The sequence below is a fragment of the Chaetodon auriga genome, chromosome 12, assembly GCF_051107435.1.
Source record: "Chaetodon auriga isolate fChaAug3 chromosome 12, fChaAug3.hap1, whole genome shotgun sequence".
Classification (NCBI taxonomy): domain Eukaryota; kingdom Metazoa; phylum Chordata; class Actinopteri; order Chaetodontiformes; family Chaetodontidae; genus Chaetodon; species Chaetodon auriga.
Genome location: NC_135085.1, coordinates 20,673,310 through 20,699,645, shown reverse-complemented (window position 1 = coordinate 20,699,645; position 26,336 = coordinate 20,673,310). Strand labels below are relative to the sequence as shown.

The 26,336-nt window shown below is 45.3% G+C and overlaps 1 protein-coding gene across 19 annotated transcripts in view; it reads right to left on the bottom strand.

Moving 5' to 3' along the window:
- The window catches only part of epb41l3b (erythrocyte membrane protein band 4.1-like 3b), a 54,367-nt gene that overhangs the window by 1,743 nt on the left and 26,288 nt on the right, over positions 1-26,336 (bottom strand). For 4 of the 19 annotated variants that reach the window (XM_076744211.1, XM_076744205.1, XM_076744203.1 and 1 more), the window contains exons 4-26: positions 20,872-20,976; positions 20,641-20,683; positions 20,476-20,551; positions 20,055-20,273; positions 18,816-18,903; positions 16,763-16,807; positions 16,033-16,185; positions 15,203-15,300; positions 14,609-14,784; positions 13,973-14,178; positions 12,959-13,543; positions 11,508-11,561; positions 9,935-9,970; positions 9,352-9,417; positions 8,490-8,675; positions 7,763-7,819; positions 6,512-7,168; positions 5,636-5,668; positions 5,337-5,414; positions 3,722-3,805; positions 3,178-3,276; positions 2,405-2,485; positions 1,927-2,042 (exon numbers count right to left, since the gene is read on the bottom strand). In XM_076744211.1, coding sequence (XP_076600326.1) covers positions 1,932-2,042; positions 2,405-2,485; positions 3,178-3,276; positions 3,722-3,805; positions 5,337-5,414; positions 5,636-5,668; positions 6,512-7,168; positions 7,763-7,819; positions 8,490-8,675; positions 9,352-9,417; positions 9,935-9,970; positions 11,508-11,561; positions 12,959-13,543; positions 13,973-14,178; positions 14,609-14,784; positions 15,203-15,300; positions 16,033-16,185; positions 16,763-16,807; positions 18,816-18,903; positions 20,055-20,273; positions 20,476-20,551; positions 20,641-20,683; positions 20,872-20,976 — 3,336 coding nt within the window. In that variant the 3' untranslated portion in view covers positions 1,927-1,931. The remainder of the gene's footprint in view (positions 1-1,926; positions 2,043-2,404; positions 2,486-3,177; positions 3,277-3,721; positions 3,806-5,336; positions 5,415-5,635; positions 5,669-6,511; positions 7,169-7,762; positions 7,820-8,489; positions 8,676-9,351; positions 9,418-9,934; positions 9,971-11,507; positions 11,562-12,958; positions 13,544-13,972; positions 14,179-14,608; positions 14,785-15,202; positions 15,301-16,032; positions 16,186-16,762; positions 16,808-18,815; positions 18,904-20,054; positions 20,274-20,475; positions 20,552-20,640; positions 20,684-20,871; positions 20,977-26,336) is intronic. The other 15 variants (XM_076744208.1, XM_076744217.1, XM_076744207.1 and 12 more) reach the window with 15 other exon arrangements.

Here is a 26,336-nt window from a genome sequence, read left to right as displayed (position 1 = left end):
CACAGACTGTCTGAGATTAATTTGGGTTATTTGTAATGTTCAGTGCTGGAAGGCATCAGGATACACTGAAAACTGCTTTATTCTGAAAAACTTTGCTCTTAATGAGCCAAACGAGACTGTATTTACTAAAGAGTATGTAGAAAAGATGACCACTGTGATGGAGGCGGGACAGCTGAAGCGTCTGGTGAATAAAGTGCGACGTGCTGCAGGAGAGCTGTGCAAGGTGCCTTCATTCTGAAGGACCTTTAATTTAAAGCCCACGCTGGCCTGCTCCTCGCGGTCAAAGCCAGAGTTTGCTGAGAACAATAACAATAACAATCTGTGTGTATCTGCAGCAGAGAGAGACAAGCATCCAAAAAGGGCCAGAGACAAACAGCCAGTATCATGTTAATGGTGCTACTGGGAAACACAGCCGGTCTGACACTCAGATATTAGACAGCACGCTCACAGGACTGAGGGCAAGGCCGCAGAAACAAAGCCAAGCATTCCCATCTGGTGAGTCACGCAAGCACACACATGCACGCTCGCTCATCCCAAACCCGGCGCCTTGGGATCGCTTCAGCCCAAAGCTCGTGAAAAAACAAGCTTCAGAGCCGAGAAAGGTGAATTGGAGTAACGTGGACAGTTTCCACAGACACGATGCTCGAGAGGAAAGGCGGCGGGGTTAGAACGACATGCTCAGGTGCGATGGAATGAGAGGAATCCTCAAGCAGCTCCACACCTGAAATAATCCCCACAGCAGCGACAGCCGAGGACAAGTCGAGACACGAACGGCTGCTTTTGTGAAAGTTTGGAGAAACGCTGCCGTGAGGACCGCTGACCTAATTTTGTCTCCCCCCGAACAGAAAGGAAGAGCGCGACTAAAAGGGAGAGTGTGTCTCAAACATACGTGTCCCAGCTCAGGGATTCACGCATGAACATTTCTCCCTACGAAGAAATGAATGAGCCTTTTTTTTTTTTTTGATGCATTAATGAGTAAACAATGATGCTAACGCTAACATAGCATTGACCTGCAGAGTACTGTTGAGGATAAATCTGATATCAGTCTTTATGGTATAAAATTCAGGTAGTTAAGTGGCATAAAAGCGATGCTACGTGTATTTTAGCATCTTGTTTTTTATGCAAAACAATCCAGCATGAATTCATGTTTAACTGGAATTCATTCTTGTGCATAATATTTGTGAAACCAACCATATGAGGAGCTGCCCAGTTCAGGTTTATGATGTTTCTTGTAAGAACGCAGTTGAAAACAGACTAAAGCAGGTCTGTGTTCCCTGCAGATCAGATATCAGTCGATGCAGACTGAAGCAGAAGCCGGTTCAGCTGGTATTTACTCGCTCGTCCCTGCCAGTGCTCTTTGTGAGGCGACACAACGTAGACAAAACAGTGCAGGTACGACTTCTTCAACATCACCTGTTCTCCGCTGCAGCTTCTTCTTTAGGAATCAACCTATTTTGGAAATGGATTTTTTTAAAATGACAAATCGCCTTTAAAAAGGAGGAGAGGTTCGTGTTGCATGGCTGCTCTGATCTCTCCAATAAAACGGGGTTGTGTTCCTTTCCAGCAGGGGGGAGTGTTGCAGTCAAGTTACAAGAGGTTGCATGAGACTGCCAGGAGCATTACAGTAAAGGTTTTTAAGCCGTGTCATTACGGGCTGAGACTATAATATCCGGTCTGTGTGCACGCAGGCATCAGCCGACCTTTTCCCCGCGGGGGGAGCGGAGCTGGGATGACAACGGCGTGATGCATTAGCTGTAAGTGCTGCAGAAGCAGGGCCGCCTGTGCCGGCGAGGAGAAGCGCTGATGGGAAAGCAGCATGCCCAAGACGGGAGACCAGCTCGAAAAAAGCCCAGCCCGACCAAATCAAAACCAGACCAGACTGAAACGGACAGAGCCGGGACCAGGACTGGGACCTCATTGTCTTACCTGGGTCAGTCCTCCCCCTCCTCTGGCGTGATCTCTGTCTCTTTATGTACCACTACTTTGGTCACTGACATGTCAGGGTGCTGCTCTTTAGCCTCCTTTATGGCCTGAGCCAGAGCCTGTACACGGGGGGTGCAGTGCCAGGAGGGGTCACCAGGGGGAGACAGAAAACGGGGAAGGCAGGGAGGGAGCGGGGATGTTGGATTGTGAGTGAATAAGCCAACAGGGAAGCCACTTTTAGTTACATTGTCACACGTCCAGTATTTGTTAAAGCCACATCACGAGTTAATAATGTTTCATTTAAAATGTCACATGCTAATTCACTTTACATCCTGTGCTTTAAGGTCCCGAGGGGCCACAAAGGTCACTAACATTTCACTTCTTTCCTAACGACTGCCCCAATCCACTGAGTGACTTTACAGGCAGAGAAAAATGAGGGCGAATAAACAGACACGGCATGAAAAGAGAAAAGCTCTGAAACCTGATCGTGATCGATGTCGGCATCTCCCGTGATGACGATCCGTTTCTCGATTCTCGTCTCTGATATTCCTCCTTTCACCGTCTGACCGGCAGAGCGCAGAGAGACGACTTAAAGTCAGCGCACACACATAAACATGTGGCAAACAGCCGAAAGCTTCATCAGACATAAGTTACATCGTGCCTCACTTTTGTCCACATGGACCTTTTTCTTATGAGTTTAACCCTGAAACGAGGCCACAGGTGACAGGAAGGTGGTGTGAACGTAAACAGAGAATCAAACAGCTCTCAACGATGAATCCGTCTGTCGATTGAACTGTTTCATCATTTAAACACATTTTAAAGAAAAACTCACTTGTTCCAGCTTCAAAAATGTAAAAGATTTCTTCTTCTTGTACAACAATAAAACACTTTAAAATGTCAAACTAAACATAAATAAATATTAGATGCATATAAAACTAAAATGAGGATCTAAATAGAGACTATATAAAAGCATTTGGACATGACATTTTGTCTAATATTTTTGGTTCCGTTGAACAAAGGTAGACTTTTAAGATTGTCAAAGATTTGAGAGTGATTAATGGAGAAAATAACCAGACTCTCAGGCTCTTTTCTCTCTCTTTGCTGTAGCTCTAATCCGTCTAATCCATCTGAAGCTGCTGCTTCAAGTCAAGATTGTTTCACACGTTAGCTATGAGGTAAAACCACAAACAGAAAGGCTGAAGCACAGATGAACAGCCTGCGGTCGATTCAGAGGGACGACGGGTGAATTCTGACCTTTGTGATGTGTGTGGTTGTCGTGGTGCTGGTGGTTTCGGAGGTGATGGTCTGAGCGCTCAGCAGCACCCCGGGGTCTACGTCACCATTAGTGTCGACCTGTTCAGAAGCAAAACATTTTAAAATCACGTCTTATGTTTGGACTCGAGATGAAGTTAAGCTGCCGCTGCATCACATTCACTGAGCTCTGATCAAATATCAGCCTCACAGATGCATCAACTGATGTTTTTTGGCCATTTGTGGGCAGAAGAAATCCTCGAGAAGCCGTAAACAAACACAACTCCAAATGAACGTTAACGCTGCTCCACATCTGCTGCACGTGTAAACGACCGCCAACATGTTCGACGTCTCAACGTGAAGGGAGATAATGTGTCAGCGCTGTGTTCAGTGTGTTTCTGCTGCCCCCAAGTGACCAAAAAATATCAGTTAATGCGGCTTTAAGGCGTTTTAAAGCAGATTACAGACATTATTCTTTGATCACAATCATCTCTCACGTCTTTCAAAGTGCAAACTGGATTTAACACCAAGTTGGGTTCTTAAGTACCTCTGCAGACTCATAGGTGATAGTTTTTGTCTCTGTGTGGATCACAGGCGTCTCTTTGGTGGCCACCTCGACGGCATCCAGACTCTAATGGACGAAAAGGCAAAATAAGAGCATGCAGAGGGAGAGCGGCTGCACCAAAACCATCTGTGCTCCAGCTCAATTAGCTGCCGTGTCTGAAACAAACTGCGGTCTGTGTTTACTGTAAACTGTGCATCTTTGTTCAACTCTGGCGCCAAACTAATCAAATTGACACAAATAAATGCTGCATGCTAACAAACTGAACCAAAGGCTGTCATTGAAGGGCTTCAATCGCTAAACGAGCATGCAGTCATGCATTAGGGTCCCTGATCCGGTGAAGGAGAGGATACTGGAGAATGCAAATCACGAGTTTTCGATCAAGTGTGTGCACCACATCACATTAAAAAGGTCCCCTGATCTGCTCAGCGACAAACTTAAGTTAGCAAGTTGCGACGCAGATCCATGCTTTTGGTCGGGTTTAGCCCTTGATTATTAGTGGCAGATTGTGTCGGCAGGAGTGGAGGGTGGAGGTGAGGTTACAGGGCCGGGGCCGCTGGAGCTGATGCAGGGTTACCTCCGACTGGGACACGGCTGGAGGTGGGTGGGTGAGGTTCAGGGGCTCAGTCTGGGTCACTTTGAGTGGGCCGGACTTCTGCTCTTGTTCCTCTATTTCTTCTTCTTCTTCCAAAACTTGACTTTGGACCATTTCTTTTTCTGACGCCGCATCATCTGCTCTCCCTGCTGAAGCCTTTTCGTCAACACCGTCTTCTGCCAGTTCTTCCTCACGATACTCCTCCTCCTCCAGTTCTTCCTTCTTTCCATCTTCCTCCTCGGCTCTCTCTATTTCATCTTCTGAGCTGTCCGTCTGCACATAGTAGTACTTCTCTTTTTCAAAGGGCAAAGGTTTCAAGATGTCTGCAAACGTCTTTTTTCCTTCATCCTCCGCCGGTGAACACTCATCTATCTCTTCATCCACCTCCTCAATAAAATCCTCTAACTCTGAGGGAAACTTCTGTCCCTCGAAATACTGCACTTGGTTGGAGAACTGGACTCTCTTGCCATGTACTTCTGTGCTCCCCCTCTTCTCTCCTGCGTCTTTAAAACCTGCCAATTCCTCCTCCAAAGCCTCCAAACGACCCCCTGCTGCCTCCCCTTCGCCGTGCTCCTCCTCTGCTGATGGCTGCCACTCTTCCGTCTCACAATCGCTGATGTAAGCAGGAGCAACGGTGAACCTGAAACCACCGTGTTCATCTTTCCACACCTCCCGCTCCACGCCTGCCTCCTCTCCCTCCTCGTCTATTACTTCCTCATATTCCTTTTCTGCTGCTAAGGTCAGAGCGGCAGGCTCCAGAAAACCACCAGACGTGCTCTCATCTGACCCTGAATGTGTTTCTAGTGGCTGTTTTTCTGCTGCCAGCTGCACAGATGCATTCTGCTGAAGCTGCTCTGAAGCTTTTACAGAACCACGGCCACCGATTCCCTCCTGTAACACAACTACGTGATCTAGCTCCCCCTCTGCAAACAGCGTTCTGACTGCGAGCTCCGCCGCTCTGTGCACCGGCTCGGCCTCTGCAGCCTCTGCGGTCGGGATATTCACCGTTGGTCCCGTCGACTCGGCTGGCGCTGCCTCCGTCTCCTTGACAACCACAGCTTTCTCCTCTGGCTCGGCTGATGTCTGTGAATGTAAATTGTACCATTAGATGATGTTTTCGCTTCATCGTGACCAATGCATGCACTGAATACTGGACAGTTTCCCATCACACCTGATAGAAAAACACGGTTATGTTGGTTATACATTTTCAGGCTTTTGACAGAATTAACAGGTTCACATATTTAAATACAATGAAGGTTTCAGTTACACCAAAACTACTGCGAGGACCAGAGAGGAGTGGTCACCTTTTGAGAGGAGGAAACCCATCCCAGCGTAGACTGATGGGACAGAAGGATGGACGGACACGAAGACAGAGAGACGGGAAAAGAGAGGACAGTCAAAGTCACAGTGAGCACCAGACAAAGAGCAAAGGGAGGTGGAAGGATGAAAGGTCTGAAACGTAAGTATTGTATGGATTGTATGGAATACCATTATGTAGCTCATTAAATCTGCTGAACCTAAAGCCGAGTTGAACAAATCCTAAAACCTCAAACGAAAATCCGGTTTTAGCATCGCTGAATCCACCGGCAGCAAATTTCCACTAATCTGCTTTTGAAACACCGTTCCTTGAGAACAGCGAAATCTCTTTTTAGGTAGACCCATACAATTGTTTTCCTGACTGGTTACGGAGGCAGAGGGGGGATTTTGGAGGATGAGGTGGGGAAAGCTGCAGCGGTGGCACTGAGCCAGCGCTGTGAAGTCACCGCTTTCAGGGAACTGATAACAGAGCTGAAATAAAGGAATGGTGCAGCTGAGCAAAACGCCAGAAAACAAACACGAGCCAGCCAGAGCCCCCATTTCTTTCCTTATCAGCTGTGGGAGGCCAGCTGCTAAGGCAAGGCGAGAGCTGCTTTAGCTGTCAGCAAACTCAAAACGGTAGTAGTATCAAAAAAAGAAAAAAAAAAAGAAGCTTGACTGCAACAGAAACCGGCGGTTTGGCAAGTGTGAGAGAAAACGGTGGGTGTTAGGGGACCGTTAGCCATGCACAGCGCTCGATTACACTGCTGTTAGACTGGTTTGGCTGCTGCCGGAGGGAAGGCAATGGGGGCAGGCTGAGGGTGGAGGAGATATGGAGGGAGGCAGCCAAACCGGGGTTGTTGCTTTTAGTATTCATACAGTACCACTGCTAAGGCTGTAGTTGATTCAGAGACCGCGATCTGAGTCAGGCTGGACTTTGACTCCTCCTCTTCTAAGGTGAAGATTCCCGCTTTCAGCTGCGGAGCGTCGCAAGTCTTCATCTCTTTTGCTTCACTTGTGGGCACCTCCTCAGAAATCCACGAGGCCATTGCCTTTTTAGGCGAGCCAGTACCTTTAAACTGAGTCACGTCGTCAGTTTTTATCTCCACCTTCGGACTCGGCGTCTTGACCGCTTCTACAACAGCAGAGGGGTCTTCTTTGGTGGTTTCTTCGTCTTGAGGAGCAGACTTTTCATTCTCCTCAGCTTTGGCCTCATCAGGGACTGCAGGCTCCTCTTTTTCACTCCCCTCTCTGCCCTCTTCTTTCTCCTCCGCCTCCTTCAAGATAATGAGTGTCCCTTTCTTGTCACTGATGGCCTGGGACACTTCCTGTCTGACAGCTCCGGGGCTGACCTTCAACATTGACCGCTCCGACACGTCCTCCTGGGAGTCGGGGGTTTTCTCTTCCACCTCCCTGAGGGTCCCATCCATGAAGACATCGTCGTCCATAGTGGTTGACAGACTAATCCCGTGTGGCCCTGAGGAGGTGGCCAAATCGGTTCCAATACTATCCACCACGTATTTCACCAGATATCCCGCTGCCTGGGGAGACACTTGGCTTATTGGAAATGGACTGTTCAGGTTAATAGAGGGCATCACAAAGCCAAGACGGTGAGAATAAGCTCAAGAGACCGTTTATCTAGAAATGACACGTACACAGACTGAGCTCCATCAGTATCTGGACTAAGACGCACGGTTTGGACGCACTTTGGGACCTCGTTTCTCTGCACAGACATGGCAGCATTATCTCTGACTGAGCTATGAGAGGGAAGAGTACTGCTTGAATTTCTATCAGCCATTAAGGGCTGACCTCATTGTTTCATCTCATGTATTTTCTGTCCTGTCTCGAGGACTATTAAGTTGAATTTGACAAGGCTAGATTCATATTAAAAAATTACTATTATCTTTCTCAAAATCTGGACACTGAAGGACATTTCAGGCTTTAATTAAAAAAAAAGAACAAAGGCAGATAAAGGAAAGGAAGAGAAGAAACAACATGAAAAGCAGAGAGAGCCAAAATACCAAAAACCGTGCTGGTGTCCAGAGACATCTGGAGCAAGAAACAGAGGGACAAAACACACCACTCACAAAACACAAGGGTTTTTATGTGTGAAAGGAACAGTGGAGGCAGTTTACCTCAGTGGCTTTCGGCTCCTCTTTTGTCCTTTCTCCTGCATGCGGCTCATGTTCAGCCTAAAGGAGAGAGAAAACACAAACACGGATTGAGACGGCCACCAGAGCGGACATGTCCAGAGCGAGTACTCAAAGGGACACGATCCAGATCCCAAAGCTCCTCCAGAGAAATCAGCTTCTCTTCACCGCAGACACGCTTGATGTCAGTGATTAGTCTTCAGAGACTCCAATTAGTGCCGCTCGTTTGTCCTGCGCGAGTTCATCAGATTATGTTACACAAGTGAAGGAGAAACGCTGATAAAACTGCTCCTAACTCGCGCGCGTAATGTCACAGCACAACAATCATATTACTGATTAATAAATGCACCCACCATCCATTACCGAGACAAATTAATATGTTAATCAGCTGCTGATTGGATGTCGGGAAAACGTAGGGTGATACACTTCTTTGCACACTAACTCTGAATGACTTTGCAGATTAATTGAATGCGCCCACATTCTCCTCTAATATGCACATGAGCCATTTGGAATATAAAATGCACCGTGCCGGACTCATTTTGATGTAGAAAATATGGCTCCGGCCCCATTACGAATACTGAATTTACTGCACTGTGACTCATAACGCAAACACTCTTGAGATTGATGTCTTTGTTTACGCAAAAATCTCCTCGGTGATGTCATGCTTCACACACACATGCCGTCATTCAGTCAGCTGTGGACTGCAGCTTACATCCTGCGGCTCCAGCGGCTCTATCATCGGCGCCTCATCCGCTCTGGGCGAGCGCGCGGGGGACGAGGAGAGCCTCTTCTCCCATTCGGTCAGGCCCGGCGTGCTGTCGCCCGTCTCCAGGAAGGAGCGCTTCAGTTCGCTGATGTTGGTCTGGTGCTTGACCATCTCTGCCGGAGGCGAGGTGTCCTACAGTACCCGGTCAACCATGATACAAGGAGATGAGGCCAGGAGCGGCACGGAGGGACGACGGCCATGCTTTAAGTACGCAACGGTAGTCTGCATATCCAATGAATTACCAAAAACCACATAAAATGCAGCTGAAACGGTCAACCAGCACTGACCCAATTCAACTGCATTATGCGCTTCACTCCTTACGTTTACTGTTCACAGGTCTGTTTTGGAGGCTGTGCAGGCTACCTGTGCAACAGCTCACACAAACAGCAACACAATGGCAAAAAAAAAGTCCATCCGCATGGCAGCTGTAACCAAAAGGAGTAGCCGTTCGTTCTTAAATGCAAAAGGAGCATTTAGGACCAGCTTAATTCAACGAAAATAAATGACTTCATGCAAATGTTCACAGATTTAGTTTTACAGGTTTAGTCAAGCACAACACTCCCAAATCTCATTAGAAGTTAAGATCCTCTACGAACACTGACTCAGTTTAATTTCTGCCGCTTCATTTCTCACAAAAAATAATTTGGATGCAAGAAACAAGCAAGAAATCTGTTAAATAAAAATGTAATAACAGTCTGTAATGCTGGCAGAGCCACTGGTAGGCTGAGGTTATTTGGTATCAGTCAGGATTCTTCATACAAAAAGCACCTGCATGCATATTTCAGGCATGCATTGTTTTCTTACCAACCTCTAGCATCAGATTACTATGCTTGATAAAAACGTTTTCCCCTTTTACTCGTCTTATGAAACTATACTGTAAAGACAAAAGAGGGGAAAGGATTCGTGGTTAAAGCTGCTATTAAATTTAGACTCTCTTCAGGAGAAATTGGGAGCTTTGTCTTCTACAGCATGGCCATAAATAGCATGGTGTCTTAAGTCAACTCACCGAAGAGTCACGGTAAAAGCCATGAATTATAAAAACCTTGAAAACTGTGAAATCTGACTCTTTGGTGCAGCAACAGGAAGAGAAATATAAACACGACTCCACCATTTACAAACACAAGCACTTGAGAAATGAGCTGGAATTGCGAGTTTAGAGGCAGCGACAGCTTTGCAGCAGCAGTCTGTGAAGTGAAGTCAGGCAAGAGTGAATGGTCAGTCTGGAGTGTGGTGCGATAGTGAGCGTGTCAACAGAAGCAGGAGGAGGCAAGCCAAGGCGGAGAGGCGGCACAAAGTGACTGATGGCGGATGTCTGAGTGGGCTCAGTGCATTAGGTGGTGGTGGTGGTGGTGTGATGCACTGAGCAGGGCCATGAAGCGAGCCCAGTGTACCTGAGTCCGCATCTCAGAGTCCTCATCGGCTTCCGACTGACAGCGAGTAGAGGAGGAGGAGGAGGAGGAGGAGAAGAGAATGTGAGACCAGGAGGTGAGGGGTCATCAGAAAGACACAGTGCAGTCAGGTGAAGGGAAAGAGAGAGTGAGCAACAGGGAGCAGCAAGCACAGAGATAAGAGGAGGTAAAGATGGCTGAATTTAACAAGAGTATTATGACAGAAACTGAGCATTCGCTGAGCCCCTCCCCTCAACAGCCTTATCCAATCATTTGAGTGATAATAGAAGTGATTTTCTGCTTACAAAGTTTGTCTCATTTCCTTTCAAAAGCAAAAGTTTAAGGAATAGATTCAACAATATGTTTGTCTGTATATAACATACGCCGCAAGTGTTAGCGTGTACAGCTAATCGACCACGTATGGTCGAATGTTACTTCCAAAGCCAAACAACCCAGGATTAACTAACTGCATTAGCTTAAAGAGGAGAAAATTCACAGTAACATTTCTCCACTGTGTGGAAGTCAGTTCAGTCCTGGGTGATATCAGAGTTTAGGCTAATGTTAGCAGTTCTGTCTCGTTCTTTATTGTGACCCTTGAGGAGGTTTGTAGCCATCAACTGTATATCTAAGACCCCTTCCATAAGGAAACTGAAGGTTGCCAGCTAGAAATGAGAAGCCCGATTTTTTTATACTTTTGTCTGAAATCAAGGAGTCATTGTGTGGTTCAGTACATTTGCCACCATTATCATTATAAACTGTCTGATGTGCTGTGCGAGGAAAGAAAGCCCAACAGGTGCAGCAGTGTGAGGGGGCGAGGTTCAGCGAACGTTTGTAGAGAGCCGAAGTGAAACCTGAACTTTCAGGTTCTGTTCCACATGTAAGAAAAGCTCATTAAAAATCCCACTGACATTTGTAGGAATGCTAATAAGCAAACATCCAACATTGGAGCAATAGTAGGCTGTGTTTCACATGGTTAGAGGGCAGTGGATTACATGAAAAACATGAATATTTTTGTTTATTCAATATGTATGTTTGTCAGTGGCCTTTAATGAACTCCATTTCCTATGAGGCCAAGTAAGTTTTATGCATATGGATGAAACCATGTTACAGTGATGTAAGTATCACCAGCACCTGCAGTGTTTTTTCATGGGAGCTGTAGTTCTATCTGCGCTCACAAAGTATTTGTTGTTAAACGCTGTTAAAATCCAGAGGTTTCAATTTCTTGCTGATTTGTCTTAGAATATAAAAAGTAAAACCCGGGAACAAGCTCTGAATGAGCGACAGCACCGAGTTACAGACGCAAGTGGAACAGAAGCGAGCTCGGCTGTGACGTTAGGACTTCAGCTCTCCAGTGAAAAACACAGAAATACGTACAAGTATGTTTAGTACAGACAAAGAGAAAGACAAGAACTAAATGGGCATAATAAGATGTAACATACGCGTCACATGCAGAACTTCAAGCGCAAAAATTCTCCTAAATGTTATTTTTTTACGCCTGTGACTCAGCATCACTTCATTTCTCTGCTCCAACTGTACTTTTCATGCCTCAAATATGATCTTTCCTTGTTGTACAAACCTCTGTGGCGGTCATCTCTCCATCAAAGGCAAAGTCAGTTTGTTCGCTGTCAGTCTGCTTTCACAAACAGACCAGAACCGTTCCGAGTGGCAAGCAAGAAAACGACAAGAACCCAACTTGTAAACCCTTGAAAATGCATTTATCGTCAACAGAGATTCTTCATAACCACAAATGGAACGAATGGAAATGCACTGCTGGTTTCCGTAAGCTACACATCATCAGACACTACAGATAAGGTCAGGAAACGAACCACAAAAAGAGAGAAAAAAGCAAATGAAAAGTAAGCAAGCAAAACAGACTCAGAGGAAGTTCAAACCTTCGGTCAGTCACTTTGACACTTGAGTGTAAATTTGCTTTGGATTTGGACAGGGCTAAATCCTGGAGTACAATGACTTTTGTTAATTACAGGTCAGTAAAACATTTGGTGTGTTGCTGCTGTTCAAACAGCTCTTGAAAATTTGATTTCACGTGTTTGTTGCCTAACAGTAACCTGACTTTCAGGCCCCCCCCTCCTCTCCATGCATGTTGACACTACTGGTTGATCTGGATGCATTTAACATCCCAGTCTCTCTGCATCACACCGTGCGTTACATTACACCTATCATTTGTGATTCAAAGGGTGTTGCTTGAGGGAAAAAAAAAAAAATCACTCTTTGGCACTTGACACTAAGCTGCTTTTAGCCCTTTTCAGCAGATTTCAATTTAAATAATTCATTTTGATTTGTGCTGCTTTGCTTGACTCAGACAGCAATGCAGAGAGACTGAGTGCAATGATAAATATGGAAGTGTTTCCATGCAGCTACTGTTGAGCTTGCAGCAGTCACGTTCGGCACTGTGAAGCCATGAATGTGGATGAGAACGATGAGATGGGTTAGGCACAAAGCTGTTTATATTTCAGGTTTGGTGAAGGATTAGTGACTAAATGATGACAGGTGAGCTCTTCTTCTAAACACACTCAAACATTATTTATATGATGAGCTGTACACTGTAGCATGACAGTGATACTATTTAATGGTAATTTCTTAGTGATGCTGCATAAAGCTTATGCAAAAATGCAGCAAATATGTCAAAAAGCAGTCAAATTTCAGGCTGATGTGAGTAAAAAGTCCCAAACGGTGCTCAATATTTGTGTCTAACCCTCTCATTGAGGTGGAGTAAGTACGAGCCAATCAAATATGAAATGGTGAGACTTGCAGGTTCATCTCTGTGTACTTGTGATGTGGATGAGGATGTAGTCTACAGGATGACAGTGTGACCGGGCAGAGATGAGGTTCTGAAAGTAGGAGAACTGACAGACACTGGGACAGACACAGTCTCCAGGTCGGCTCTGAACTGGTGGAACAGCAGAGCGAGATACAGGACAGGATATCAGGTGTTAACCGTTATAATGAACTGTTACGCTAAGCCAGAGGCGGGTACTGGAACATACAGGCGTACGCGCGCACACACACCTCCTCTTCCTCTGAACTGTCATGGTCATGGTAGCCCTGGGCTATGGAGGCGGTCAGGGAGGCTGCCTTGGGCTCCAGGTAGCAGAGGCACAGCGCCAGGGGGAAGGAGAGGGTGAGGGCGTAGGGGACGGAGAAGGAGGTGGAGAGCAGGAAGAAGAAGATGAAGAGGAAGCAGGGGATGAGTGACGGTGACTTAATGGGCAGGAAGTTCTGCGCGCACTCAGGGAGGAAGCGCATCTCGGACAGATCGGGGAAGGTGATGTAGCCGTCCTCGTCCAGGAAGGAGGACAGGTCGGGCAGGTGCAGGGAGAAGGAGAAGAGCGTGCCGCCGCGGCTCCGGCCCTGCTCCAGCCTCTGCTTGCGCGCGGAGAGCAGCAGCGCCTGCTCGTCCAGCAGGGCGGCTTTGCGGTCGGCGAGGGCTTGCCGGCGGCGGCACCCGGCGCTGCTCTTGGCCGGACTGACCGACGAGGCCCGTTTACGCGCGTTCTCCCTGCGCCGCCGCCGTACTTTGGTCGATGAAACGGGAGATGAGGGGAGGGAGAGCTCAGAGCGGAGGGGGTCGGTCGAGTATACAGGAGGGGAGCACTGATGGAGGGAAATGTCAAAGTAAAAGATGTCGTGTGTGTGAATGGAGAGGAGCGAAGGGGAAGAGGGCGAGTACGCATGAGCACACACACACGAGTACAGTGTGGGGTCAAAGGAAGGACAAGAAAAGAAAAGCTAATTAGTAAAGCGCACACAAGATGAGAAGCACTTAGGCCTAGTCTACGGCAGTGGGTTAAGCTGAAAGCAACTGGGAGATTCTCATCAGCCATTAAGACGGCTGTTAAGAAAAAAAAACTAAAAAAACTAAAATCTCAAAAAGGACTTAAAGACAAAGTTGCAGCAGCTTCTAAGAAACGTCACCTGGTGGCGTATTTGAAGATATTAACTAATGCAAAAACAATTCAAGTCTATAGAAAGTTACACTGAATGCAGCTCTGACTGCGCTGAACCTGACAGACGGAGGCTTACCTTTGTGTCGTGTCTGAGCGGTGTCGAGACGGCGGGCTCTGGCGTCGCCGCAGCATCCATCTGAGCGTCCTCCTGCTCCGCCTTCTCTTCCTCTGCTTTCTTCTCTGTCGTCACCGTGGTGATAATGTCTCCCTTGGCGATGACTTTGGCTGCTCCGTCAGCGGCGCTGTCTTTCATGAGAGTCTCGTGGTTCTCCATGATGGGTGCTGGAGGACAGGGCAGAGAAAGCGGGATGTGACCAGATCAGTTTTATGGACACCAGTGGTCTAATGTGAATCCATTGTGGCTCTGTCACAGTACTGAAGGTGTGCCAGACATTTCAGCTGTGCAGGCTTTCAGGTGGAAATCACTTTCTTCTTTTTCAAGGAAATAAAAAGAGGAACAAAAAACTCATCTGCACTTTTAACAAAAGGTTTCTGTCGCCATTTCCTGTCACATAAAGCAGCTGCACCGTCTTTCAGAGAGCAACGTTAAGAAAAGACTAAATAACCACATCTAAAATTAGGAAAGTGACACACAGGACCTTCTACATAATTAAAATTAACTGGATAAGTGAACACAAGAACATGGTTGATGACATTTCGACTTGTGGCACGCGCGGCCGGTCATTAATCAAAACCCTCGACTGCTCCTCACCTCCATCTAAGCTGCGGGACATGTTGTAGCGTTTGCTGGAGGAGCGCTCGAAGAACGGAGCCGGCCTGATGATCTGGGAGCTGGCCCTGCGGGTCTGAGCCTGCGTCCTGCCGCTGTAGCGAAACTTGGAGCCGAGGCTCAGGAACTTCTTCGGGGGTGCCTCGGGGGATACGAGCCTGTCGCAAGTTACAAACCCTCACATTAATCACACCAGGAATAAAACCACAGATTTAAGCCGTGTACTGTGAAACATTGACAGTCCTACTCATTTGAATAGCCTCCAGAGAGCCTTCAGCCTTGGCTCGTTACTCCAAAGAACCCAAGAGAGCGTTTTTTGCTGAAAGCAGCACGATGGTGATTTGCATGTTGTCCAAATGGCAACAACTACTAACATCCTGAACACTGTGTCCAATTCACTACAAAGAAATCATCGACGGTGATTATCAGTAAACTCGTGTTCACAAGGCTGGCATGTGTGTTAGGCAACAACAAAGGATGTCGGAGGCAATTAGGAGGCTCCTGCTGGTGAGTCCAACTCCTATAGAAGCTTGAAAAGCTGTTCCCCATCACAGCCGAAGGTCCTCGATGTCTCACCTGAAGAAGGTGTGGTGCTCGACGCAGACCTTCCAGAGCCTTTTGGCAGCGCGGTGATTCGGAAGCTTGAAGCCAATCGTGCTTTCAAACTGCTCAAACTGCAACAGGGACAAAACACTGAGGTCAGATTCACTGTACAGGCAACTTTGAGGCTGTTTATTTATGACATTCTACTGTTTACGACCACATTTGTTATTTAATCACATCTCAATAGGAATAATTCAACAATCTCCCAGTAGTTATATGTTCCTCCAAACATTAGCTGTGCAGTGCAGTTAGATAAAAGTGAAAACAATGAATAGTGAAAATATTCCGTCTGCACACTGTTTTCTCTGCTGCTTCTCTGAGCTGAAAAGATGAACCAAGAAGGTTTTGGCGAGTTTCATTTTGTTTCTGTCGAGTTCGTATTAACTGTGTGTTAAAAATGATAAAATGACTGTTTCTGTAAATGGAATCTGGTGGCTACGAGGAGAGCGGTGTGACAGCTGTTTCTGGTTAAACTAAAAGGATCTTCCATAATGGTGTCACACTCAGAAAAACAATCAGAGCCTGTCAGTGGGAAAAACAAACACTTTCAGTGGATGTACACTGAGAGCGGGCAAACACCTGGAGGGAGTGCACTGCAGCGTGTTCTGCCGGCTGCAGCGCTCTCGCTCAGGACTGATTTCAAACATGGATGTACCCATTAGTCACTGACACGCAAAAACAGGGACGAACAGGGTCCATAACCAGATAACATGTAAGCATCTCGTTTGAGATTGAGATCTTCTTCGACCGGCAGCAGCTGGTTCTGACAAAGACTCTGATCTTAGAGCGGCTGTTGCTCTCACCTCGCCGGGCCGGATTTTGATGTAGAAGTTGTTCCTCTTGTAGGAGATCTTGAGGATTTTGGGCCAAGCGAACCTGTTGATTCGCAACCTGTCTCTGTAGATGAGCAGGCCGCTTGCACAAACTCCCAACATGATCTCCACGCCCTCAGAGTCCTGGGAACAACACACACCCGGAAACGACAAGAAAGACAGCAAAAATATAAGAAGTTAATAAAATTAAATGAAAAGGTTTAAAGAAAGTCCTTGACAATGTGTCACTTGGGTAACACAGGATCCCTGACTATCAAAGAAGAAGCCACTGGCCACCAAAGCTGCTCTTCTTCTTGTGTTCTGCACAACATCAACTCTACAGGATAAACAGGAGGTTCAGGAGCCAGTGCACAGCGGGGTAAAGTAGGATTTAACTGAGACAAGTTTGTGATAATAACAGGGTGAAGCAGGCAGGTGGAGAGTGGAATCAGGCATATGATACTCTTATCTTCTCTACGCAGGCTGTGGTGAAGTCTTGGGAAATGGTGGATGAAGCACAAAATGATGCTCTTCACTGCACAAAGCGTGAGATGAGCAGGTGAAACCAATGGTGACGTTTTGAGAGGGAAGCGCTGGTCCAAAGCAGGAACAATCAGTCTTAACGGTGGAAATGACAACTTTTCTAAGTAACCATGCACGAGTAGAAACCACACACACGCACACACACGCGCAGGTAAGCACATGAGATGTAGCCTCTTACCTCTCCCTCAGCTGGAGCCAAGCATTCATAGAGACTCCCTACCAACTTTGCATTTAATGAGAGAGGAGAGAAGACATATATTTTTCTTGTGTATCAAAACTGACTCACATATCCAACACTGAGCAATGATCTCTGCTCGGCTTGATCAAGGCCGCTTCCTCATCTCTGTCATCTCCTCCATTCTGATCTAAATCTGTGGAGGCAATATCCCCTCCATTGCTTCCATTTTGACTGTCAAAGCGCTTTTGATGACTGATTCATATCAAGACTGATGACTGTAATTTTCTTTTACGATGACAGCGGTCTTGCCGCCGTAATCCAGCTCTCTCTATTCTGCCTGTGTTCTGTCGACGTGTTTGATCCCGTCTGGCCGAGGGATTAGAAACGGCAAGGAAAATCATTCAAGTCAAGCTGGGCTCCAGACCCCAACCACCCCACTATCCCTCCACCCTCCAGCCCCAAAATCCACACAGGCAGCGGTGACATAATGTCAGTCAGTCAATCAGCGGTGTGAGGCATTACTGTGGCAGCCGTGATGTTTTTGAAGCAGCGGCGTTGTGGTGGCAAGCGTCAATACTGACTGCGTGAGTGGAATGTGCTTCTCATCTTGCATAAAAGGACAAAACTTTACATTAAACATCCTGGAGACACTGATGGAGACATGAGTGACGTTCTAGTACAGTGATTCAGTGAACTATTTAGAGGAAAAGTTCAACATTTTGGATAAGATTCGCCTTCTTGCCGACAGTTAAAAGTGAGGAACAATACCACTCTTCATGTCTGTACATTAAATATGAGGCTACAGCCAACAGCCAGTTTAGCTTAGCTTAGCATAAAGACTGGAAACAAGGGGACACAGCTAGCCTGGCTGTGACCTAGAACTTCTGGTCTCATGAACAACTTTTCAAGCATCTAAAAGCCTGTTGTTGCATATGTTTCCACATTTGTACAGTCTTAAGGCCTGTGAAGGTTCTAATAATAATAATAATAATAATAATAATAATAATAATGATGGTAATAATACTGATACAAAGTGCTTCACACAAAGCAACAACTTCCTAACAAGCCATAATCATAATCTAGCCAATAAACCAATAAAACAAATGAAACTACAGTGAATAAAAATCAAGTAAAATCAGGAAAAGCTCTGTGGTAAAAGCACGTTTTAAGAGGTGATTTAAAAGAGGTCACTGACTCTGCTGATCTGATTTCCTCAGGCAGCTCGTTCCATTAGTCTGCTGCTGACGTATGAAAAAGCGACGGATGCTTTTATATTTTAGTGTATGACTGTAAAACAACTTTGTCGTCGGTCTGTCTGTCTATGCTCTTCTGTGACTTCATACAAACTGGTTTGTGGCTGCAGATTTTTCAGAAATATTCAGCGCTGCAAGCGCCAGTCCCAGAGCTCCCGCACATTTTGAGGATACAACCACCTGAGCAGGGACTTCTTGGGGGGTAAAGTAACGTCTCCAGAACTTAATTTAGACCCTGATTGCTGCAGTGCAAACACAACGAGCTCCTCCAAAGGTTTCGAGTCCCTGGCCAAAGTTCCTGCTGTGGAAACCCGGTAGTTGTTACCCTTTGGACAGAGCCAGGCTAGCTGTTTCCCCTTGTTTCCAGTATTTGTGCTAAGCTAAGCTAAGCTAAGCTAACAACCTCCTACTGTAGCTTCGTATTTAGCATTCAGACACAAGAGTGGTATCGATCCTCTCCTCTACCTCTCAGCAAAAAAGTGAAAAAGAGTAATTCTCAAAATGTTGAATTATCCCTTTAAAGAGAAGACAAAAAAATCTATTTAACATTTCAGTTGTAGATATTTCTCCATGCATCTACAGGATATGCACCATCACCAAAGACATCAGGGACAATTTAGCTGAATTTTTAGAAACTTCTTAAATATTCTCCAATGCTTATTTGTGAAAGCAGGTAGCAGAAACCTGAACATCAGCTCTCTTCAAATGTAGATGCTGTATAGAGATAAACAATCCTCAGCTGTGAGGGACAGTAAACGTGGGTGTAAATTCTACATGAGGAGCTTGAGCTGACTTGTTACCTTAGCGTGGTGGAGGTCCACGCCGTACATGGACAGCTTCTTGGCATTTTCCAGGAAGTGAATCTCTGCATCGGCTGGCGTCATCCCCCTGACAGTACAGAACACAATCAATCAGACGAGGTCACCAGAAACACGCACAGCAAAGAGATTTAATGCTTTTTAACCAACATGAATAAACAGCACTTGAGACGTAGAGTCCAGTGAGATCAAAAACAGGTGTAATTCACCATTTTATTGCATAAAAGCTTTCGCTGACCAGTCTCTTTATGGATGCTTTTAACCGAGTACCATGAGAGCATCCATTTTTAGCATGGATGGTCTTTGGAGAGACCCTAATCCTTGCGCTGTCATTGCCTCGCTCCATCCACTGGACTGAAATGACCACATCATATTACACAAGAATCATTGTAATACAGGCAGAATGGAGGCTCAGACAAAAGGACAGCCAGCTACGTCCACTGACAGCAAAACACAAATCCAATGTCTGGAGGCACGCTGTCACTCAGAGCGGATTATTATGGCTTCAAGTTGTCAGATTCAGGGCTTCTGGGCTAAATACCCATTATAAACTTACAGTAAGATTATGAGCAACAATCTTATGTGATCTCAATTTTTTTTTTTCTTTTTCACGACAGATTTCATTTGTTTTGTTATTGAGCAACATGAAACAAATCTGACAGTAGCTCTGTTCCTTTTTTCTTTGCTATCAGCCCACTGATGAAGCAGGATAGCTTCGGCTTCGCTGTGTTTAACTCCTTTTTAATCTTTTACGTTTGATGTTGCTTATTTCTAAAGGCTTTAACACAAGTGTTGTATGTCTGTAACATTAAAAACTGTGCCTGCAAAGATAAAACTTGGCCAAAAAAAAACACTAAACGCTGTCAAACTTTTTTTTTTTAATCATTCTGTGAATCAGAGGAACCCATTTAAGAGTATTTACTGCCTGTGTGCAGTATTTCTGTCACTTCAAGCTTGTTCCTTTCTTATTTCTGCATTCAAACTGAGCACATTGTAAACATTTAACACTTTTCTCCAATCTCTTATCCCTGGATTGATAAAAACATTGATGTGCTCATTTATTATTACCTTTTTGACACCAGTAACCTTCACAAACTTTGAATTCTGTCTATTATTGATTCCTTTGTCGGAGGCAGCTGTATGTATAACTGAACTCTACACTCTGCTTTGAAAGATGTGCTCGACAGTTGAAAGAGTTTAGAGATCGACGTGGAGACGAACTTGTAGGTCTTGTGGAGTTCCATGACCTTCTCTTCTAGCTCTTTGGTCTGGTTGGGTGCGAAGCGCAGTTCGCTGATGTAGTCGCTGCCTAATTCATCGGGGTCGTAGTCTCCCAGTTCAGACTGCACGGTGTAGGAGCCCAGCACCGTGTGGGTGGCGAAGGAGCAGGGCAGACGGCCTGAAACCACGTCATCTCTCAGCTGCAGACACAGGTAGTACCTGAGAGAGGACGAAGAGATTCATCAATTCCAACATTTCAATTACTGTTGTAATACAATTTACCTGCATAAGCTGTGATTTTTAGGCATCCAAATCAATAAAAATTAAACTCAGCATCCATTTACAAGAAGAATCGATCAACGTTGCCAAGCAAACGTCCACCAAATATCACATAATGGCCCTAAATTAGCTGCTTACACACCTTGTGATGTCCTCGGTCAGCTGGGAGGGGTCCGGGGGGTAAAACTTCACGTTGAAAGCAAAGTTCCAGGGACCAGCTGAGGCGTAGAAAGAACATTCGATTATCACAAAGGAGCATTTTACAATTGCAGACACCTCAGCGGCTTTACAGGATTATTAGACTCACTCCTGATCTGCTTCTTCATCTCCTTGGTGGGGTCCAGCCAATTCTGCAACACACAACAAGCACTGATCGTGAATTTATAAGCAAATGACTGAGAGCTAAAGTTCCACATGTGGGACACAGTCCTTGTCTCTTGCCTCAAAATCTACAAATGAATGCATAACTCTGCTTTCAAACTGCTTATTGTCAGTTAACGACTCCTTAAAAAACGGATTATTACAGAATCTGCTTTACCTTCTGATTCTCTACATCTCTGTATGTGATGCCAAAGTAGTCCCTCTCCAGCAGGTTGAGGTGTTCACACACTTTGTCAAAGAGCACTTGGCCCCTGGCTCGTTTCTGTGAGGAAAGAAACAAAACATATTCAATCAATGAAGCTGACGGGGTCAAACATTAGGTATGTGGTCTTTGTGCTGTTCTCAGCTGAGCATTATGTCAGAAAGGATTTGTAGGTCATCTCCTTCTGTTTTATGTTTTACACAGCGTCCCATTTTTCTTTGTTTTTGATTGTTTTGTTTTCTGTTTAAAATCCCACCAAGATCAAACTGGATTGCCTGATGACTGATGAAAGAACGTTATGAGCAGTCACATTTGTGAACCTACGCCATATTCAACAATTATAAACAGCAACAAGAAAACAAAGCAAACAATAAACGACACAAAATAAAATAAAAACAAGTAAAGATAACGGTGCATATAAAATCTCCAGCTGCTTAATGATTCCACTGATCTACATTTCCCTTCTTGCTCTTCGTACCTTGAGACAATTAAACAAAACAAAAAACTAATTTTCACAGAACGGCGACATGAAATTTAAATTTTCAATTAGAAAAAACAGCATATTGATGCAGCTCATTACACTGCAGCATCACAGAGTCGCTCCTGCAGGGGCAGAACCTGAAGTGAACCATCTGGGCCCCTCTGGATCGATCCCTTCTATAAAAAGCAGGATACAGTAGTATAAATATACCTTCACGTTTGTGAGCTCAAGGTGAACATCAGCTATGTGAACGCTAGAAACCAAATCGATTGCACATCTCTAGCTGAGTGCCAGATGACACCAGCTGGAGGACCGCCGTCTCTCCCCCGCTGCAGGAGGCTGGACTTCAGACTCATCTCACCAGCTCACATGAGATCACTTAAGTCCCGAGGAGCCACAACACAGATGCCTCCTTCCTGCACAGAGCCAGATCCTCATGTCAGGATTCATTGAAAAACCACTGCCACAGCAGCACACGTCTGTGCATCTGTCACATTCACAGGCAGGCAGAGCCGTGCACACATCCTCCATGAAACCATAAACGCACAAACCCGGCGGGCAGGCAGGTAGCAGAACAGTCGACACATATGGCACATTTATACGAGCATCCATCCACAGCCTTTAAGTCACTTGAAGCCTCCGTTTTATGATGAGAACTCCGGGCGTGATTTTCAACAGAGCCGCAAAGTCGCTGGTGGCAGAGAGATAATCCTGCCAGAACATCTCAGAGGGAATTAGAAGAGTCATGTCAGCTGCCTTGCTGTGACACTGGCTTCTCAGAGGAACATTTAACCCTGATTTTACTGCAAAAACTCCACTGTGGGCGGGCGATATGCCGCTAAAATAATATCCCAATATTTCAAGCATAACAATATTCTTGACGATATGACAGAAGCGTGAGAAATGCTTTTGGTTCAGAGCTCATAGTAGCTGCTCAGCTCTCCTTGTCCTCATGTGGGTGCTGCTGCTGCTGCTGCTGCTGCTTGAGGTGGTGAAAAGATGGTTTGTTGTATTGTTCCTTTTGCTGGTTCAGACTTCTTGCATTTGTACATCAGGGCCAATATTCACAGGCATTCAGAGAAGACTCTCATAGAGCTAACTTTAGCAAGGAGTCCTATCTTAGGAGGACTAATAGCTCACTGTTAGCGATAATGGGTGTAGAATGTGGGGTGAAATCAACAGACCTAATGATAGAACTCAGTCTCTATTAAGACATGAATACTTTGTGATGGACATCTCTGCTGAATAAACAGTAAGCCATACTTTAATGTTTGAAAATGCATGCTTACTATGCTGATAGTGGTTTTATTTATTTGCTTACATGCTAGTAATTCTAGTACATAATCTCTTTGATAGGCCAATTAATGGAGGAAAAAATGGACCCGCTTTCATTGACTTCTGTGATTATTGGACAAGCTTTTGCCTTTAGTTTTGTCTTTAGGAACAAGTCTGTGAATGAGGAAGCTTCATGATTACGGCTGCTGATCTTTTGTAACCAAACCACTTCCACATCACTGCAGTCACTCCTCTTTTTGAAGCTAACTCCTCAACCGTGAAACCAGAAACCAGTGTATCACCTTCACTTTCAGTCATGCTCTCTGTTGCTGTGTGGGATATGATTGTTTTTATCCTATTAAAAATCACACCTATATTATTGTGAATGATACGATATGACATGGCAGACCTCCAACCTCCACACACACTGACAGAAAAGGTGATCTGTCAACTGTTTAGACAGACGAGCTTTGACAAAGACAGGACATGTTCACAGATGACTGATCTGGCTTCTATCCTGTCTTCCCTGAGGTTGTTTAGGGGAAAGAAAACAGAAGGAAATTGGACAGAAAATTGGTCTCAGATTAGAAAAAAAAACCCATCCATCTTGATCAATTTCAAGATATTATCATGTAATTTTAGAAAGCAAACAACAGCGCCAGCCGCTGCAGTGAGTTTGGAGATACGACCAAACCACCGAAATATGTATTAAAAGCAGGGCTGCAACTAATGATTATATTCCATTATCCTTACATCTGCAGACCACTTCCTCAATTAATCAATTGGTCTATAAAATGTCAGAAAGCAGAGAAAAATGTCCTTCATATCAGATGTTCCGAAATCCAGAGAAAAACAGCAAGTCCTCACTGTGAAGAAACAGAAACCAGAGAGTTTTTGGCTTCTTGCTAAAAAAAATTTCCTTGAACAACCGACTGTTCTGATTAAAGACAACATTTAGCCTGCATTGTCACGTCCTTTAGAGGCAAAATAAAACTAGAGGGAATTTCAAAAATAGGCCTGTGATTTATAACTTCCAACACAGTGAGATGTGGGATTTTCGTCCCCCTCCGCTGAGACATAACACCCTCTGCAGCGATGTGGAGGAGGTTCGGCAGTTCTGTGTCAAAGAAAATGATAGGAAGCGATTAGCGCGGACAGTTTTCCCACAGGAGGAAATTGAGTTGAGCTGGAAAACTACAAGGTCAGGGGGATAAAAATGTCAAATCTTGACATTCTGGGCCGGTTTCAGATGGGATTGGGAGGGGCACGAGGACTCCCTGGCAGTTATCCGAGGATCCTCTGACCTCAATTGTATCTCTGTGTCCGACACCATAATCTGACCTGGTGTGTGTCTGCTGTGCTTCATCCACGTCCATCTGACTGCTCGTGATTGTGCCTCTCTGGTTGCTGTGACAACTCCTCTGGTAAGCAAGCGACAAATTAGCATCTTTTTGTCGCCTCTTGCTGTTCGCTGTGATGCTTTTTTAAAAGAAACCTCTTCAGTCGCGGTGTTTGTGTAACCACTCTGTAAAATACATGTGAAGATGTTGTTCCTGTGATTGCGACTATTGTCCAAATACCAGCGTCGGCCAGGTGTGACTCACCTGCTGCAACAATTAGCACAGCTTGATTTTGCATCAGTGCTCTTTAGAAAAAGGTTCCTGGTTCTGTGACCTTGTGCAGAGCAGATGAGAGACTGCTGCTCACACAGCGCTGTGCGGTGAGTACGCCTGCACTTAATCTCATGTTCTGTTCAGAAATCACATTCACATAACAGGATATCCTTGTGACATTAATATAAATGGACTGAGGAAGACCTGTGGCAGGATGAAAGGTTTGCTAATAAAGTTAAAGGGAGCTGTGATTCCAGTGCGCAGGTGCTCTTTGAATTACTGCAGCTTTCCCCAAATCTCAACATGACGCCAAATGTCTTGTTTTGTCCACAACCCAAAGATATTTAAGCTGGAATCAAAGAATTTTGACTTTTTCTTCTTAAGAAATTTCTCAAACCGAATCTCAAAATTGTTATGGATTGATTCAAATAGTTGACGACTAATCGATTAATTGATTCAGCTCTATTTCATTTCAGAAAATGTCAGAAAACAGTAAAAAAAAAATGTCCATCACTGCCCGAGGTTATGACCTCCAAGTGCTTGTTTTGGCTGAGCAGAAATCTAGAGAGATGCCTCATGCACAGATGCAGAGGAAACACTTCTCAGACTTTCTGGACTGCTTCCTTCTGCTCACACCCCCTCTAATGCACTCTAATCCCACGTCAGCTCAAAGCATTCCTCCTCCGTTTGGTGCTGGGTCAACGTGAGGTGGGGCCACACTTGTGCCAGGTCAGTCTCAGTCCAGGCCGTCCCAGCAGGAGGGGGCAGGATCGGGCAGGCAAACAGATGGGATACGGTTTACTCAATACTCCACGCGGATATAAATACACACGGTAAACAGTGATGTTTACATTTCTTCAGTGTGTTCTTGTACGAGTTACTCACCACCAGAGATTAGTCAGATTAGTAGCATTTATTATATCAGGATAAACCCGCTGAGATGCATCATATCGCTCTCAAAGGTTCCCAATAGAATGAAAGATAATTAGGAAATGAGAGTATGTGCTTCACGGCGCTCAAAAGGCAAATTACATATTTTCTGCTCATATTAATCTAGTCGAGTACAGTTATAGTAATCTAGTATAGTCTCTTGGATGAAAAATGAGCATTTGTGTGTTTTTCATCTGATCATACTTGTTAAGTTACTATCTGGTGCTGTCTGATCCATTAAAGGGGCAGCCCACCAATCGTCCCCATTAAAATCAGTTTACCTGTCATATGGAGCACCACTGCCTGTTCTGGAGGGACTTTAAGTCAGAAACAAAGTGCTGATGATGATACAGGTCCTGGGCATTTAAAAATCATTGCATAGAGTTTAAAAGACATGAACATTCACAAGGCAGGAGAGTGAAGAAGGACACTATGCAAGCTGCGTTCCGGGAGATGCAGTATCCAGTTTTTTGGAGCATAATTCACATCAGGGACTAAGTGTCAGGTTGCAAGGAGTGCAGCACATCTGTAAATTGACGCCGTGCCCCTTTAAAATACCTGTCCACTGAGTGAAAGCAGGCTTCAGTCCAGTGCCTTGATTTTTCTGGTTGGGACCATCCTTTTATTTTACATTCAGATAAAGGACCTTTAAGCATTTTATAGTTAAAATTCTGCGCAGGTATTTCGCTTCTTTGAGAGCACGAGTGCATCTAAATCATCAGCAGTGCAGAAACCCTTTCTGTGTCCGTCTCAAGGGCGAGAAGTCTAGACTGATCCACATTTCCAGATCACCGTCCTTAAGAATCCGTCCTCGACCACAGCGGGACATCCAGTAATCATGCCAACACACAGAGTCAATGACACTGATTCCCTCCAACAAATGTCCCATTTCACGGTCACAAGCCTTCACCTCACCACCACCACCACCAAAACAGTCGGCTAATCCCTCTGTCTAACCCCCTGGTGGGGAGGAATCTGCTCAGAGGAGATCTGGGGGGGGGGGGGGGGGTCTGGTACTCTGCTCAGCCTGCCCATACATTATGGAAACGTACAAAGTTGAAAGACTTGAAAGGAGGCTCAACTTTCGACTGTGAAGAGCGAAATGTCAAACAAGTTCTCTA